Source organism: Blennius ocellaris (genome assembly GCF_963422515.1).
Source record: "Blennius ocellaris genome assembly, chromosome: 1".
Lineage (NCBI taxonomy): Eukaryota > Metazoa > Chordata > Actinopteri > Blenniiformes > Blenniidae > Blennius > Blennius ocellaris.
Genome location: NC_137650.1, coordinates 27636818 through 27653888, shown reverse-complemented (window position 1 = coordinate 27653888; position 17071 = coordinate 27636818). Strand labels below are relative to the sequence as shown.

The 17071-nt window shown below is 43.1% G+C and overlaps 2 protein-coding genes across 2 annotated transcripts; both read left to right on the top strand.

Moving 5' to 3' along the window:
- The first annotated feature begins 541 nt into the window (after positions 1-541).
- Positions 542-9091, top strand: cul4a (cullin 4A). Its single transcript, XM_080509776.1, has 20 exons — positions 542-1165; positions 2077-2192; positions 2319-2423; positions 3274-3342; positions 3443-3516; positions 3595-3757; positions 3838-3927; positions 4029-4111; positions 5221-5288; positions 5527-5645; positions 5729-5921; positions 6058-6162; positions 6268-6378; positions 6666-6751; positions 6846-6953; positions 7244-7357; positions 7442-7547; positions 7650-7822; positions 7965-8117; positions 8203-9091. The coding sequence occupies exons 1-20, from the start codon at positions 1024-1026 to the stop codon at positions 8296-8298; spliced, it is 2274 nt and encodes a 757-aa protein (XP_080365902.1). The 5' UTR covers positions 542-1023; the 3' UTR covers positions 8299-9091.
- Positions 9092-10635: 1544 nt separating this feature from the next.
- lamp1a (lysosomal associated membrane protein 1a) lies at positions 10636-17047 on the top strand. The gene is made up of 9 exons (XM_080496002.1): positions 10636-10999; positions 14363-14472; positions 14544-14763; positions 15169-15330; positions 15415-15623; positions 15709-15834; positions 15931-15997; positions 16100-16267; positions 16566-17047. Exons 1-9 carry the CDS (start codon positions 10942-10944, stop codon positions 16703-16705), a joined length of 1260 nt encoding a protein of 419 aa, XP_080352128.1. The 5' UTR covers positions 10636-10941; the 3' UTR covers positions 16706-17047.
- Positions 17048-17071: the final 24 nt, after the last annotated feature.

Sequence of the window (17071 nt, the reverse complement as noted above, 5' to 3'; positions counted from 1 at the left end):
AGCACCTTCCATATATTTTTCTTTTCTCTTTCCGTAATATCTTTGGAAATATGTACACCTAAATATTAGACGACCGATCTTATAGGAATGGTGTATGCAATTTGATAATTCACACTGATGGATTGGCATCAATTCACATTTATTTATGTTGAGCTTAGGCCCTGAGGCCTTGGGGGGGGGGGGGAAATCAATGGTTTGTATTATCTTTGCGACCTCAGTCAACTGTTTCATTAAAACAAAAAACAAAAGAAAAGAAATTGGCGTGTCGTCCGCTCGACGAGTCACAACAACGTGATCGCCTTTCCATAACTCCTTCAGGAAGCCTCCAAACATCTTTCCTTAACCCCGTGACGTCATCCACTGGGTCAAGATAGGTACGTAAATAGGAAAGGAGAAAGGAGGGACTTTTCGGAAGTACCTACGTTGTTGTAAAATCCCAGCCGTCGTTGAACGCGGCGCAGCCGCTTTTTCACCCAGGATGCACCTGTCCAGCTGAACTGTCTCACAAAAGCCATTTTGTTGCGCTAGCTAGCTCCGTGCTAAAGAAAGCACTAATAATAACATGGCTCTGTTATGTCAGCCTTAACTATGTCGCTTTTATGCTTTTCTCAGCTGTCAAACGAGCTCGTCCGGGTCTGTGAAGTCGTAGGCGGCGACATGGATTAGCCCGCAGGAACAAAGTGCTGTTGGAGGAGAGCGAGAACTGTGTGCTAAAGTCGGTGTGCTGCAGCTCCAGAGAAAAGACTGTTAGCTCCCAACCGGCGGTAGTTATGTATTCTCATTAATTGTCCTTACTCGAGTGCCTGTTCGCTGATCAATGCGTGTTAGACAATAAGGCTTGTGCGTGCCCTGCACTGGCAACCCTAAGACGTGTGTGTTTTTTTTTTGTTTGTTTGTTTGGTTGTTTGTTTTTTAACGCGTGCGTCGCTGGCTGTGGTGAAAAGGAGGCGGATCAACAATCCGACAGTAACTTAACAAAAACACTTGAACCATACAGCGTTAAGCCAAAGCGCTAATCTGATAATGGCAGAGGACACCCGACAGGACAAGAGGGCCAGCTTCTCCTCCCTCACCGAGCACAACCCCAACGGGATGGCCAGGACCTCCGCCGTGGCCTCTGGCAAAAGTGGCGCCTCAAAGAAACTAGTCATCAAAAATTTCAAAGGTACCCACACTTGACCTTTTTTTACCTCCCGACGTCTGTATCCGCAGTCCCGGCGTGGTGGTGACTTCTCACAACACTGCAGGGGCTGGGTAAAGTTTCGCCTCTCACTTCAGCTCCCTTGTAAACAAGCCTCACACCAGACTCACTTAAACCAAGGGTTTTTATTTCTTTTTTCTTATAATCCAACTATCAAGATTCTTTTGTAACTTCTGTAATATGGTCTTAAACTTTTAGATGTGCTCAAATTAGTCATTTTAAAAGCAATTAAATTGTATAACTAGATTGAAATGGCCAATAACTAAAAACACCAGGTAAAGGAGGTTCACACGTGAATACGTGTTTGTTGTTGTTTTCTTCTTCTATGGTCTTGGAATAGAAAAAGCCCAACTCAGCAAGTGGTGGTTGGTGTTTTTTTTGTTTTTTTTTAAGAGAACTCTTCTGACAGTTTCTGGTAGTTTTTGGCAATTATTTAAAAAGAAACAGACATCAGTTTGCTTTAATCAAATACGATGCGATGTGTCCTTATCTAAAAGCTGATGGCACTGTGGCTAATCTGAAAGACACAGATGTTGTTCTGATGATAGAGCTAAATACAGTTTAAGAAGAAGAAAAAGATGCGTATTGGCAGTATTTATATTGTATTTTACCTATCAATATTCCCCTTGTGCATTTTATCCAGCCCATAGTCAATGTCAGGTACTTCCTTCACTGTCCTCGTAAAGTTCAAAGTTGCAATATGAAGCAAAGTTGTTGGTATTATGCCCAAAAGTATAACTAAACTATTTAAACTTACAACAAGATAGGGTTTGTAAAATTCTATTCAGAGATATTGATCAGGATTGATGAATATTATTTATAACGTAATATTTAGTTCCTGTTGATGAACTTTGATATGTATTTTTTGGTTAAAGACAGGCCAAAACTAGCAGAGAACTACACAGAGGACACGTGGCTGAAGTTGCGGGATGCTGTGGGTGCCATTCAGAATAGCACTTCAATCAAGTACAATCTGGAAGAACTTTATCAGGTTTGTTTACAAAGATAAAACTCAAATTTGATGTTCTTTTTAGGTGCCATTACTCGGGTGCAGAAATATGGCATACATATAAATACAAAGTCATTTGAGTCTCTTGTGTCTCTGTAAATCTCCCAGGCGGTGGAGAACCTGTGTTCCTATAAAGTCTCCCCAACACTGTACAAGCAGCTGCGACAAGTCTGCGAGGATCATGTGCAAGCCCAGATCCAGCAGTTTAGAGAATATCCTTTTGTAATTTTACATTTTCATGACTGTCTCTATGGTAAGTTATGTCTCAAGTCAGTAAAACATTCACTAAGTTTGGACAGAGTTGTAAGTTCCCTCCCTTTGTGGAACTCCATACGGTCTTGCTTCTTCTGTTTCCTCTGAACTACATTTTGTTATTTCTCAGCTTAATTTGGAGTCCAAGTATTTCAGTTTCAGATCAATGGAGAGCTTATTGATGACAAGTTTGTCCAGAGAAGAAATCAACATAAAAACTGGCTCTAGTCTGTTCAATAAACATTCATAGCCAGTCACAGTTTACCTGGTATGATTCAGTTCGACTTGTTGAAGTTTGTTTCACAGCCTGTAGACACCACAGAGAGAAAATAAATGCCAGACTCAGATGGTTACAAATATACAAATATACAATTTGAATGCCCAGGTAGGTTTGGCTCAGTAAGTGCCATTTCCTTTTCTTTTTTTTTTTCCTCCATTAAATCTTGGCTCTGACTCCTTGTCCAGGATGAATTTATTTAACAAATAATTTTGGCTTTGAAAACAGTCCTAAGCCCTTGTCCAGGGTGAATTTATTTAACAAATTTGGCCTTTATGTTTGATATAGTTCCATACACAGTGATACTTTGAGTGGCACCAATAAAGACATGTTGGATATACATTCTTTTTATTATTCTTTATATCTTATAAGTCAGTAATTTGTCGGTCTTAGTTATTATCATTATCAGTCTATTCTGGGTGTTGCTTTTAAAGCAGACTTGACAAAAAACTTTTGAGACGTGATAATGAATCGAAGGTTTAGATTTGATTGTGTGACTGAGTGAAAGATTTTCTCCTTAATGTGGAGTTCACAGAGTCTTTGGACAACCTTTCCTTCCTGAAGAGAATGAATCGCTGTTGGCAGGATCACTGTAGGCAAACCGTAAGTGTGGTCTTTGACAGATTTTCAAAACTCTCCGACTGATGGAAGCTGTGTATTAGGAGTTTAAATCTAATGATGAGACGGTTCTCTTCCTCTGCAGATAATGATCAGAAGTATCTTTCTATTCTTGGATCGTACCTATGTGCTGCAGAACTCCCTGCTTCCGTCAATCTGGTAACGTCACTCTTCAGTTGCGTTGCCCTACTTGTCGGGATGTTTTGTCTGGAGGCTGATGTTGTTCACGCTGCACAGGGACACGGGCCTGGAACTGTTTCGTACGCACATCGTGAGCGACGGCGCGGTCCAGAAGCGAACAGTGGAAGGCATCCTGGAGCAGGTCGAGCTGGAGCGGAACGGCGAGACCATTGATCGCAGTCTGCTGCGGAGTCTGCTGGGCATGCTGTCGGACTTACAGGTACTGTATTTATCCCAGGTGGTCAGTATTTTTGGCGTGTTACAGTTCTCTGTCACCTGACCGTTCAAACCTTGGTTTAGGTTTATAAAGACTCGTTTGAGGAGAGATTCTTGTCCGAGACGAATCGCCTGTATGCGGCAGAAGGACAGCGGTTGATGCAGGAGAGAGACGTGAGTGATCGTCGGCTCATTTCTGTTACCTGTGGTCACATTTGTTCGTCAGTGTGCTTTCGTACCGAGATGTAGGACTCAGTGTGTGTGTTTGTGTTCAGGTGCCCGAGTACCTGCACCATGTGTCTCGCCGGTTGGAGGAGGAGAACGATCGTATCTTGAGCTACCTCGACCAGAGCACGCAGTAAATATTGACTCGTGTTTAACTGTTTCATATCAATGTGGTGCCCATGTATAACAGAGCCTATCTGGTTTACACACAAAACCTCCGAGGTCTTACCAATATTCAGGGGATTTTGTGCAGTAGAAGGTGGACAACATGTCTTCAGAAATGCACAGCCGCGCAGCAGCTGAATATATCAGACACGTTATCCATCTACATTAATTCAAACAAAACAATGTTACTTTAGTTGTTGTATTTTGTATATTTGTTTATAGCTTTGCCTCTCTTCAAAGCCACTCTGAGTTATATAATACTTTCACCTGCCAGGTAACAGTCATTGTTCTATCACTGCGCCCATCAGTTACTGTGTAACTTTGGTGTCCAAGTAGGTCATTTTGAGGAACATTATCTCTCAAGGTTCAGCTGTATTTAACGGTTTTAAGTGTCCAGTTCTTTCGAAATCTCTCTAAAATCTCTAATATTTCTCAATATTTTGTGTGAAACCTATCCAAGTCTAACATGCCAATTACAGGGACTTACTGTGGCGAGCTGTGTTAAAATGAGCAGCTGCTAATTCACAATGATGTTTTTGTTATGATTCAACAATTGTTTTTTAGCGAAAAAGTCACCACTTTCAACTTAAGTGTTTCATTTTATTTGGCAGAATATCAAACTGTGTCCACAGTAATGCTTTTCTTTTCAGTTGTACAACAAAGTCTCAATCTGATCATTTCAGTTGATGCTCAATATCTAAAATCAGTCTAATATTGCAAGTGAAGTCCTTGTGTGTGGAAATTGTTTGTAAACTATGTTAGGAATATCGCATTTAACAGCTTTATGCAGTTCAGATATTGCTGTAAATAAAACTACAAGAATGATCATCCAAAAAATGTATACTGAAAGGCTTTGGTTCTAAAACATTTTTTTTTTTTTAATTGAATAAATCCTTGTGCAAAACATAAACTGTAAAGATGGCATCGCTGGAAAGTCATGTGTGTTTGCAGGCTTTTTTGGGTATTCTTTTATACTGAAATTACTCCTCTGCATTATACCACTTTCCTCAGGGTTGAACTACACAAACAGTAAAGCTTAAACATGTTCTCCTTTCTTCATTTCTCCTTGTTTCGCAGGAAGCCGCTCATTAGCTGTGTTGAGAAACAACTTTTAGGAGAACATATGACTGCAATCCTACAAAAAGGTGTGTCGTCTGTATGAAACAATTTGCGTTTGTGCAAGTCTTGTGTAGAGTACTGCTTTCAATGCGTTGTCATTGTCTTGGCTCTCTGTGGTTGTCTGTTTGGACCTTGTGCTCATAAAAGTGGTTCCATATGTTTTGATGGAGTCCTTTCTTATTCGTTTTGTGACCTTCTGTGTAAAGAAAGTGCATGACTTCAAAATGTACACAGCGGTTCTAAGTGGACACGTATTTCTGGCAGGTCTGAGCATTTTGCTGGATGAGAATCGGGTGACGGAGCTGACCCTGCTCCACCAGCTCTTCAGCAAAGTGAAGGGAGGGCTTCCCACACTGCTGCAGTTCTGGAGGGATTACATTAAGGTACACACTTGGGAGTCGCGCAGTTGCAAGGAAGTGACCAGCTATGACCAAGGGATCCACTGACCCACTATATCTGATTGCAGTCTTTTGGTGGCGAGATCGTCTGCACTCCGGAAAAAGACAAGGACATGGTGCAAGACCTGCTGGACTTCAAGGACAAGATGGACAATGTGGCACAGAGCTGCTTTGCACGCAACGAGAGTTTCATCAACGCCATGAAGGAGGCCTTCGAAACCTTCATCAACAAGAGGCCCAACAAGCCGGCTGAACTCATCGGTACGCCAGTGCAAGACATTTCTGTCTCGTTGTACTTGATCGCAAATGTACATAGCAGATTATGTAGTTTTTTGGATTTTTTTTTTTTTACTTCTAGCACATGACAACTGTTTTCTTTGTCCTTCCTCCCATGCAGCTAAATATGTGGACTCCAAGTTGAGAGCAGGGAACAAGGAGGCTACAGAGGAGGAGCTGGAGAGAATCCTGGACAAGATAATGATAATCTTTCGCTTCATTCATGGTCAGTTCCGCGCTTCGCTGTGTGTGTTCACGGTAAATCCATTTGTATACTCACAGTCAACATGCTTGTTCCAGTCTTGATTGGGCTTTTTCACGTTTTCCCCAGGAAAAGATGTGTTTGAAGCTTTCTATAAGAAGGACTTGGCCAAGCGTCTGCTGGTTGGGAAGAGTGCTTCTGTTGATGCCGAGAAGTCCATGCTGTCCAAGCTCAAACACGGTGAAACTCTTATTTAGACATTAGTCTGACTGGACTGTAGCTTGTTTGGTTTGGTGCTGATTGATCTCACCTGATAATTGACTTCTTAAGAAGGTTTTAGACAAGAATTAAATGGTGAATTAAATACATTTTAGAGCTTAAAACCTGAGCAGTTGTGTTGTGTGCATCATCTCTTTGGCAACTGCTATAAAAGATGTTTGTGTTTCAGCGTGCAAAGTTTATGATCTGTTTTGGTTTGTTGGGAAGAAAGAGTGAAGTGTGGTATTTGTACTTTTGATTTCTGTCAGAATGCGGAGCAGCGTTCACGAGTAAACTGGAGGGGATGTTCAAGGACATGGAGCTGTCCAAAGACATCATGATCCAATTCAAACAGGTACTCAAAGTGTCTCACTTTAAAAATATGAAAAACACCAACGTGACATTGAGTTTTTTATGTAAAGCTGTATGATGATTTTGCTTCCACTCAGTACATGCAGAACCAGAGTGAGCCAAGCAACATAGAGCTGACCGTCAACATCCTGACGATGGGCTACTGGCCTTCTTACACACCCATGGAGGTTCACCTGCCCCCAGAGGTAAAGTTTCATTATAGTAGATCATATTAATGTAAGGCGTGGAAGCTACACTTTGTAAGTAGATCTTAGGCAGACATTTAAAAAAATTATTGCGTGTGTATTGTTGTTTTATGGTGAGTAGACGACAGTAAACAGAGGATTGGTTGTATGAATATTTTTAAGTTTCACCATGTCCCCTTGCTGGGAGGGACTTTGAATCCTGGTTTCAGCGGGCACATAGGGTGAAAGCTACCCAAGTTTCATGGTGCCACAATTGACATTTACTCTTGATTTTGTTACGCCTTGGTTAGATGGTGAAGCTCCAGGAGGTGTTCAAGCTGTTCTATCTGGGTAAGCACAGTGGGAGGAAGCTGCAGTGGCAGCCCACACTGGGCCACGCTGTTCTCAAGTCAGAGTTTAAAGAGGTAGGACTGTTGTCCTTTCTTACGTGACAGTCGAGAACATCGACCATCTGAGCGGCGCTGACAGGAAGTGCTTCATGCTTGCAGGGTAAAAAGGAGGTGCAGGTGTCGCTCTTCCAGACGCTGGTGCTGCTCATGTTCAATGAGGGAGAGGAGTTCAGCATAGAGGAGATCCGTACTGCCACTGGCATAGGTTTGTAAAACACTCGACACACACACACCTTGTAAATAAGCATTAGATTTGTTTGTTTGTGGGAGAGGCCCCTCCGGAGTCACACGGTTCTTTTCTGCACAGAGGAGGGAGAGCTCAAGCGCACGCTGCAGTCGCTCGCCTGTGGAAAAGCCCGTGTCCTCAACAAAAACCCACGAGGGAAAGATGTGGAGGACGGAGACCGTTTCAATTTCAACAATGACTTCAAACACAAACTGTTCCGCATCAAAATCAACCAGATCCAAATGAAAGAAACGGTAAAGATGTTTTGTTTTATTACATGTTCTTGCTCTTTTGTCCACACCTGTTGGATTTTAGTGGTTGTGTCATTTAGGTATTCATCTGTTTTCCAAACCTTAAAGACGGGTTGTTTACTCTTTTTTTTTTAACTGCCGACAGGTGGAGGAGCAGGTAAGTACCACAGAGCGAGTGTTTCAGGACAGACAGTATCAGATCGACGCCGCTGTCGTGCGCATCATGAAGATGAGGAAAACTCTCAGTCACAACCTACTGGTATCCGAGCTCTACAATCAGCTCAAGTTCCCCGTAAAGGTAACGCATTCTGAGCTCCCCCTTCTTCAGCTTTTCCTCCCGCTGCAATGTGCACGTCGTCCTGAATCTATCTTTCCCTCCACAGCCGGGCGATCTGAAGAAGCGGATCGAATCGCTTATAGACAGAGACTACATGGAGCGGGACAAGGAGACTCCTAACCAGTACCATTACGTTGCCTGAAGGGGGGGTTTCTCTGTCACCGCCGTGCTTTTCTTACAGCAAGCTGAAACCGCTTGCCCTGCCCAAAACAGGATCACAGCCCCTCAGCCACCCGGCTCTCCTGTGGTGCCCATCTTTTCCTCCATCCGTAATCCTGGACCCAGCGTTCAGATGCACAGAGAGCTCCAGAGACACAAGTGAGACTCGGCTGTGCGAACCTTCAGTGGGACTCTTGACTTGGGCAATGAGCAGCACCCGGGGTTTTTCGATGGTTGGTTTATGTGACTTGAGAAATTTGCGAATGCAAAACACAACTGAAATTACAAGCACTTTCCTCTGTTTAGTTTTTGTTCGCCCCACCCCCCTCCCTTTGGGATTGGGTTTTTGTTTCCCCTTCACCGTGTCATTCTAAAATCACTTATTTTTTACTATAGATGGTTTGTCTTGAGTTTTACCATGGTTTTTTTTTTTTTTTTTGGCGTTTTATTCATTTGCTCCTTACAAATGGCTGCACATGTTGCTGAGTGCAAACCTGATTAGTTGGTTTCTTGATTTGGCTAAAAATTAAAAAGAGAGATGGAGAGAGAGACTTGAGAAGGATGAAGTGAGTCTGAGGGGTTGGGTTCATTGTTTGTAACACATTTGCTGAGTGACATCCAGACAAGCCAGTTGGGTATTAATTTTGGTATCTTGTATGTTTTGACCAAAATGTCCAATGTCATGTGCTGACTTCTTTTTTTTTTTTTTTGTAGAACAGATTGTATTCTATGTAAGAGTGCGAAAAAGTGAACTGAATAAATGGATATTTAATGATTGAGTGAGTGATTTGTAGATAATTGGCTTGTACTACTTTCTTAAAAGTTCATTCAAACTCGTCTGTCCAGCGTCTAACATATTCTCAAGGTTTTGTCTCAGCTTGGTGGCATTACGTCTTCCAACACACGCACCAACAATCTCCTGCAAGCCAATCTGACTTGTAAATACCAAATGGTAAAGCGGTATATTGGATACGTTTGATCTCATATGAATGTGCTCCAGTTCTGAAATATGGTTTATCATATTTAATTTTAGTATATGCTGGGGAGACATTTAGGATTTTGCTGTGTCATTACTGGGATGTAGAAGTGAAAATGAAAGGTTGAAGCACTTTCACTTCTGCTTTAAACATTTGGGATATCCAACTTTTAGAAATAGTTATTTAAACGCTCGTCGTTTGATGTTAAAGTCTCATTTTATTTAATTTTTTTAAAGAAGGTATAACTATGTCCGTTGTTAAAAAGTGTAGTTGAACTATGCAGAGAGAATGTAGCGGGGTCCTGGTAAGACTTGGACCGGCTGCCTCTGCGTTCCTTCTAGGGTTTTGCACACCCTCGTGAATTGATGGAGGTGTCAGCTGACTAACCCACAACACATGCACTTTACAGGCTGCACAGCAGTGTGTGTGTGTGTGTGTGTGTGTGTGTGTGCGTGTGTGTGTGTGTATGTACGTACGTACACTCACATGCTATCTCCCCCATTTCAGCAAACTGTATGCTCCAGATCATACACCATACAACTGCTTTAAAAGCCATGAACTTAAAGAATTTCAGGAATGCTATATTCAGGTCCTGTCCCACTCTGCTTTTTATTTCCTTAAAAAAAAGAAAAGAAATAAATTAACCATTGTCTGGATCTCTTAAGATCTGTGTCTTTTTGAGTTTGCTTTGTCTCTTTTCTGTTATTTTTGCTGTATGTTATTGTGTGCCTCTTAAATACCCATTTGAAATCCTTGATAACGATGCATCTCTTTTTTTTAAGTCACCATTCTAGTTTTCCTTTCAAATTAGTCAGTATATTTCATGGGTCTGTAGCCATTTGACATGTTTCCGGATGGTAATTCCTTGTGTATTTTGAGACATTTATTTGGTATGTTTCTACTCATTTTAGCTGAACTTAGAGCATCTTTGATTATTTGTATATCTGTGATCGTACATCACTTCTTGGTGCTCCGATCTGCCTTGCGGTCCAGTTCAGAAATCCTTCCATGGTGACACTGGAGTGAGAAGTCATTTTCATTGTAACATTATTCCTGGAAGAGCACTATTTTTCTCATACGGTGTCTCTTTACACCCTGCTGGCATCGCTTGTCCTACATAATTATTATTTTTAATATGCAAGTAAAGTTACCTAATACCACACGTTTGTTTCAGGACAAAAGGGATGCTGTCTTGTGTTGTATATGTTCAGTTTTTTTTTTTTTTGCGTTGATTTCTCTGAAACAGCGCTGATGGGAGGGGGGAGGAAGAGGAGGAGGAGGAGGAGGAGGAGGAGGAGGAGGGGGAGGGGGGGGCGGCGGCCTCACGTGACTGCCTCGCTCAGTCTAAATGCTCCCGGTTCACATGACGGGACATGGCTTATTCTGAGTGTGCGGCTGCCAACGACAACTAACCGAGCTTCAAGGATACCACACCAGCGCTAACTCCCGTCTGCAGACAGCAGCGAAGCGTAAACAACAACAAGACGGGGAAACAACAACAGCTTAAGCTCGAGCTCCGTGAAGTTAACTGCCGTGAGTGCGTTGAACCCACCTGCGTCCTGCAGCGGCGACTCACAGACACGCCACCACCACCGCCTCTGCGGGATTTTAACCTGCGTTCTACCGGCCGTGCCTGCTAACGTCCAGCCATGCGGCGGCTCTGTCACGCTCTGGCCACGCTCTTGGCCGCCTGGTTTGCGGTTTTCGGTGAGTGTTTTTCCTTTGTTGTTTGTTTGTTTTGTTTCGTTCTGTTGTTGTTTGCGGTTTTAAGGCGCCCTTTGCTGAAACCGCTGAGCTCGACGACGTCACAACAGCCGCGGTTGATCGGTGTTCAGGGGCGCTGACAGCGTTTGTGAGGACCGGGGGTCGGTCAGTCGTGATCTCGGTGTGGCAGAACGACAACGATTAACCACATGAGCTTCATACTTCCTCAGTGACATGTACGCCCACATATTTACTACAAGTAAATGAATAATCTTGAAGAAAGACATAAACTATAGTGGGCTTTGGGGAATTCACTCAGGCCCCCTGGATCTTCACTCCTTCAACCATTTAAATGTGATTTAATTTGAAATGTGCACCATGCTAAATGTGTTAACTCTCTTGGAGCAGAAGGTAATGATTTACTAAAAGATAAGATAATGTCCTACTAGTCCTGCAGTGAGGATGTTTGCTTACATATACGTCTATTGGTACGGTTAAAAAAAGACACTTGTCAAGCAGACAAAAAGACACAATACAGATTTACAGTATTTACAAGTGCATAATGTGACTTTCATCATCTACCTTGGGGATTGCGCAACATATCTGGCAACCCATCCAGAAAATAATGGGGGGGGGGCCGGGGCATCAGGCCTGAAATATCCTGTTTTGCCATGACCTGCAGTCTTCCACAAAACTGTTCTGTCAGATGTGATACATTGCTGGCCTCCAAAAATTTCTATTTCATAACTTGCAGTCATTGAATTTCAGGCTTAATAATGCCAATTAAAAGATAGAAAATCAGTTTATAGATAATTAAATGTGCTAACTAGTTTAATATGATCAAGGTCACTGCTATGATCTGTGCTACATAAATGTATTATGGAGGGAGGCCATAGGACAAAGTACCAACAGGAGCTTAAATGGGCACATATATTTCATAACCAGTAATCAGTAAGTTGTTCTTTCCTGACCTCCGTGGCCTGAATCTATTGAAGCCCCTTCAATGTGAGTATGGCTAAAGTAATTAAATGTTTTGATTGGAAAAAGTCAAACAATGAAATGAGTTGCTCACTCATGTTGTGTCTCAGCAACACAACAAATAAATAAAATGACCACAAGTTTAGGTTGAGTATTTCAGCTTGATTACACAGAATTTTATCACTGAGAAAATTAAAGGCCGCAATCTTTGTCTTGCTATTTTGTCATTTGTGGGCTTGTTTTAGTTGGCGAATGTTTTTTTTGTTGATCCATTCTGATGTACAAATTATCACATTCATTCACAGCTTCATCCAACATGTTCATTTAAGAAAAGGTTCATGTTGGGTGAAGGTCAGAAAACCATCTGAAAATCAAGAAAATTCTCATCATATTTGACCAACAAATGGGTCTTGGCACTGTTGGACCCGTGGCTTTTTAAAGTTTTGCACAGTCCACAGTTACTGGAAAAATCCCCGGACTTGATTCTAGTTTTATTATCCTCTAGCCTAACGTGATGCCCAGGTTTTGTTGATGATGTGCAGATTAGCCTCATTGTTTTGTCATTTGACAGCGTTGCATGCTGGCTTTGTGTTGCACACAGCCCTGGAGGGGCCCACTGACTGCCAGTTTATGACCGGTTTAATCGGCCTGAAAGAAAACACACACACACACACAAGCAGCTGGTTGCTGACACAGGTAAATGGGCACATGTGGTTGTAGCCCCACTGGTTATAGTCTGTTTTAACTGTTCATGTCAGTCCTTACTTGGTGTTAATCTCCTTTTTTTTTCAACTAGAATTTCCTCACAAAACAAGACTTAGACATGTATTGCTGCTGTCCGCAGCCTGATACTTTGTACACGCGCAGCTACTTTCACCTCATGATCAGATTGCACTGTTGTGAAAACGGCCTGCTGAATGTTTACATGGTGAACAGAGAGGTTATGTTAAGGTCAGGCTGCAGTCAAACGGGGGCAGACACACGCCGACAGGACAGCATCTTGGATTAATAAACTGCAAGAAGGAGCCACAAGGTGAAGTTAAGAAGAAGAAGGAAGAAAAGTGTGCAGTAGGTTGCAATATGGCAGTTATGAAATTACCAGTCGTATACTGGGAGACTGACACCACCTGCAGGAGAAACCAGACGTATAGTTATCTCTCGGGAAGCAGAAACCATTTAAATGATCCTTTCTTTACCAGAAAACTCGGTCAACAACACAAGATAATTTTTCAAATTTACTATAATATGACATAAAAATAGAAATGGCAGCTCTTGCACAGTGACGACATTCCAGCCAAACCACAACAGGAAGTGTGAGGTGGCAAAACCTATGTATTGCTTTACTGTATCATACGTTTGGGAGTATATATTTTAATGGTGTTGAAAAATGCGCAAGTCTGAAATGGCTGCAGTGATTTCTAGATGATGTGTGTCACACCCAAACATGAGACATGCAATGACTCGGCAGTTTTCACAACATAATGATATTAATAGTCCATAGTGCAGGCGAGGAGGCACAGCGGCTCGCCTGAGCTTACAAATATTCACAGGAGGCACATTCAACCTAACAAGTGTGTCTCTTTTCTCTGCCACTCAGGACACGATGCAACAGTGGTGAACTGAAAGATCTGAAATAAACTCCTAAAAAAATATATCTTCAGCTGGGGTTTGTCGTCTGTGATCACTTGTGGCTCTCTGGGGACCTCTGCTGGTGGTTTGTGTGTACTGCTTTTTCAGGGTAGGACAGGAGTTGGAGGGATTAACTCTATTCCCATTCGGTTCTGTGAAGAAAATACATGATTACCGATAATGATCAACCTCATTTTTCAATGAGAGGAAAGAGAAACTCCAGCCTGGATGTCACTGGTCCAGGAAAGTGAGCGCCACATTGTATCCCAACTAAAAAAAAGTTTGTAAATGTTACAAAACTGTTCGGATTTTCCACTGGGTTGAATGCACTTGTGAGATTATTGTTGCTTATAAGTGTTTGTAACTGTGTGGCACACACTAATGAAAGAGGCCGGCTGCAGAGCGATGGTGGCCCCCCCGACACCTGATACATCCCAAGGCCGGTCTGCTGAAATGCGTGCGCGCGTTCGGGTCATATTTTGGCAGAATCGCGTGACGATTCATCTGGAAAAACTACTGCTTAATATGTTTGGTGTCAACCAGAGTTGAAATGGCAGCACTCAAACTTCCAAAAATGAAACCCAGTAATAATCTTTGTGAACTTACCAAGGAAAAACATGATTCCATTTTGATGTGCAGGTACCCGGATTAGTTTCTATTAAAAATCAAAGGTTGAAGCACAAAAAAAAAAAAAAAAAAAAAAAAATGTAGGCACACATGGATATTTTTGATATGAAGCATTCATGTTCTCGTCTCCAGGTGGAATCCATGCGGTCACTCTTGAGGTGAAAGAGGGAAACGCCACCTGCATCAAGGCGGACCTGTCTGCGTCGTTCTCCATCACGTACAACAACAACTCCGGCAGCTCAGTAAGTGCACACCGACTTCATTTTCCTTCAGTTTTGTCTCACCCACTGACTCCCTCGCTGCTCCTCCTCAGAGAACGGTGTCGTTCTCCCTGCCTGACTCCACCACCGTGGATGCGGAGAGCAGCTCGTGCGGCTCAGACGGCGGCTCTCCGTGGTTGGTGGCGGTGTTCGGGTCTGGCCACGCGTTCGGGCTGAGCTTTTCTAGAAACGGTAGTCTGTACAGCGTGGCTAACTTGACCTTGCAGTACAATCTGAGCGACACGTCGGTGTTCCCCGATGCCAACAGCTCCGGTGAGTGCAAGTATAACCAATCGGCTTGTTCGCTGCGGTTAAGTGCACATGCAAGGTGTGAAGCGCAGGCCTCTCATGGTTTAAAATGTATATTCAATACAGTGAATGAGCCTGAAAAGGTTTTTCAAAAAAAGACTGAAAATTACGGTACTAAAACTATTTCTTGATGGTGTCACCAAAAGGTCACAATGAAGGCGGTAAGAGCCTGAATTGAAGTCGAATAGATTCACAAATTCATGATATTGTTTATACTATTGACACTAAAGCTGTCAGTGTTTCGTGTTGTCATTAATATTTAGTTTCCTTTAAGGATAAAATCAACAAGGACAATCATTTTCCTGTGATTCCAGCATATGAATGTGCAGATAAGTCAAATGTAATGTTGCTTTATTGCTTGTGTCCCAGACGTGGTCACTGTGGTGTCTACTTCGGTTGGGATCTGGGCAGCGATCAACACCACCTACCATTGCGTGAGTCCCACCTCTGTTGGAGTTGGTGGAGCGACTGTCACTTTCACCGATATGAGGATGGAGGCGTACATGCCGGGGAACGACCTGAGTCCCACAGGTGAAGCTCTCATGCCGTTTTTTTTTGGTTCCGTGTGATCATGTTTCTTTTGTTTAAAACACGGCTTTATGTCCGTCGCCACAGAGAGCGTATGCCTCGCGGATCAAACCAGCACAACTCCTCCACCCACCACGGCCTCGACGACTAGCGGCGCTCCGACGGCGGCTCCAACTCCTCCGGGAACGCCGGAGCGGGGAACCTACTTCGTAAACAACAGCAACGGCACCGTGTGCCTCCTGGCTCATATGGGACTGCAGCTCAACGTGTCTTACTTCTCTCGATCTCAGAACAAGGTAACGTGGAGCTTGATGAGTCGCGGCAGACGAGACCTGTGAGATCAGTGTGAATTAATGAACCAGTGTGTCTGTGTGGTCACAGACTGTCCAGGAGTTGGTGAACCTGACTCCCACTCGCACAAATGCATCGGGATCGTGTGAGGCCAGCCGTGCCACTCTGGTTTTGACACAGGAGCAGACTACCAATCTGAATTTCACCTTCACCTTGGTAAATTCGTTCAATTTTCAAAAAACACCAATCCAGCTGCAGTCTGTCCTCGTGTGTAGATACAAACATCTGTTCAACTCCCTTTTGTGTTCACAGAATTCAACAACCAACAGGTACCATCTGAGCGCCATATCTCTGTTGGCTAGTTGGTCCGATATGGCCGGTATGTTGCTTGTGACACCAAACGTTTTTTTTTTTTTTTAAATCTCACCACCCAACTCTTACTTGTTTGAGTTTGATATCTCTGGTATTTCTCTCTCCTCAGCTAATTTGTCAGCCAGTAACTCCAGTCTGAACTACATGCGGAGCACGCTCGGCCGCTCGTACATGTGCAACGCTGAGCAAACGCTGGCCGTCAGACCAGATTTCTCTCTCAACACTTTCAGGCTGCAGGTCCAGCCCTTCGGTGTCACGACTGACCAGTTTGCTACAGGTACAACTTCTTCTTTTTCTTCTTCGTTACTATATTGGTCTGAAAACAAGATGGGGGGGGGGACAACACCCAGGAAATGGGTTGTGTTTGGGGTTCTAATGTCTAAATAGTTATCATAATTACCATTTATTATCGTCACCAGTATTTAGAAATGTTAACGGCCATTTGCTTCTTGTGATGGTGCTGCGCGAGGCTCATTCAGTGTGATGTTACTAAAATATCGTAGATGAATTCAGGTTGAATAAATGTGCGAAAAATAACTACTTGACCCCCCATCTCCTCATTTCTTTGTCCCCAGCTGAGGAGTGTCAGATGGACCAGGATCAGATGTTGATTCCCATCATTGTTGGCGCCGCTCTCGCCGGCCTGGTGCTGATCGTCCTCATCGCGTACTTGATCGGTAGAAAGAGGAGCCACGCTGGATACCAGACCATCTGAGCCAGACCCTTCGTCTCAATCCTTCACTCTCGAGTGGTGGAGAGGTGAAGCCAGATGTGTGAGCTCACAAGTGATGGACTGTGGACACGAGTGATTGGGGGCAGTTGTTTTAATGTGGCGGGTGCATGTTTAAAATATCCTTTTGTGACATCTGGATATTGTATTTTTTTCCCTCTCACTTTCTGTGGATGACGACGAGAATCGGAATCCTTGCTAACCTTTTTGATTCCGATGAATGACGAGAGGGACCGGCATTGCACACACGGAGGTCTAAATTTGCCATAAGCAAGTTCAACATTGTTGGTTTAGCTTTGCTCGTTTCATGTTGTTAAAAAAAACAAAATGGTTTTGTGAACTGCTTTTTGT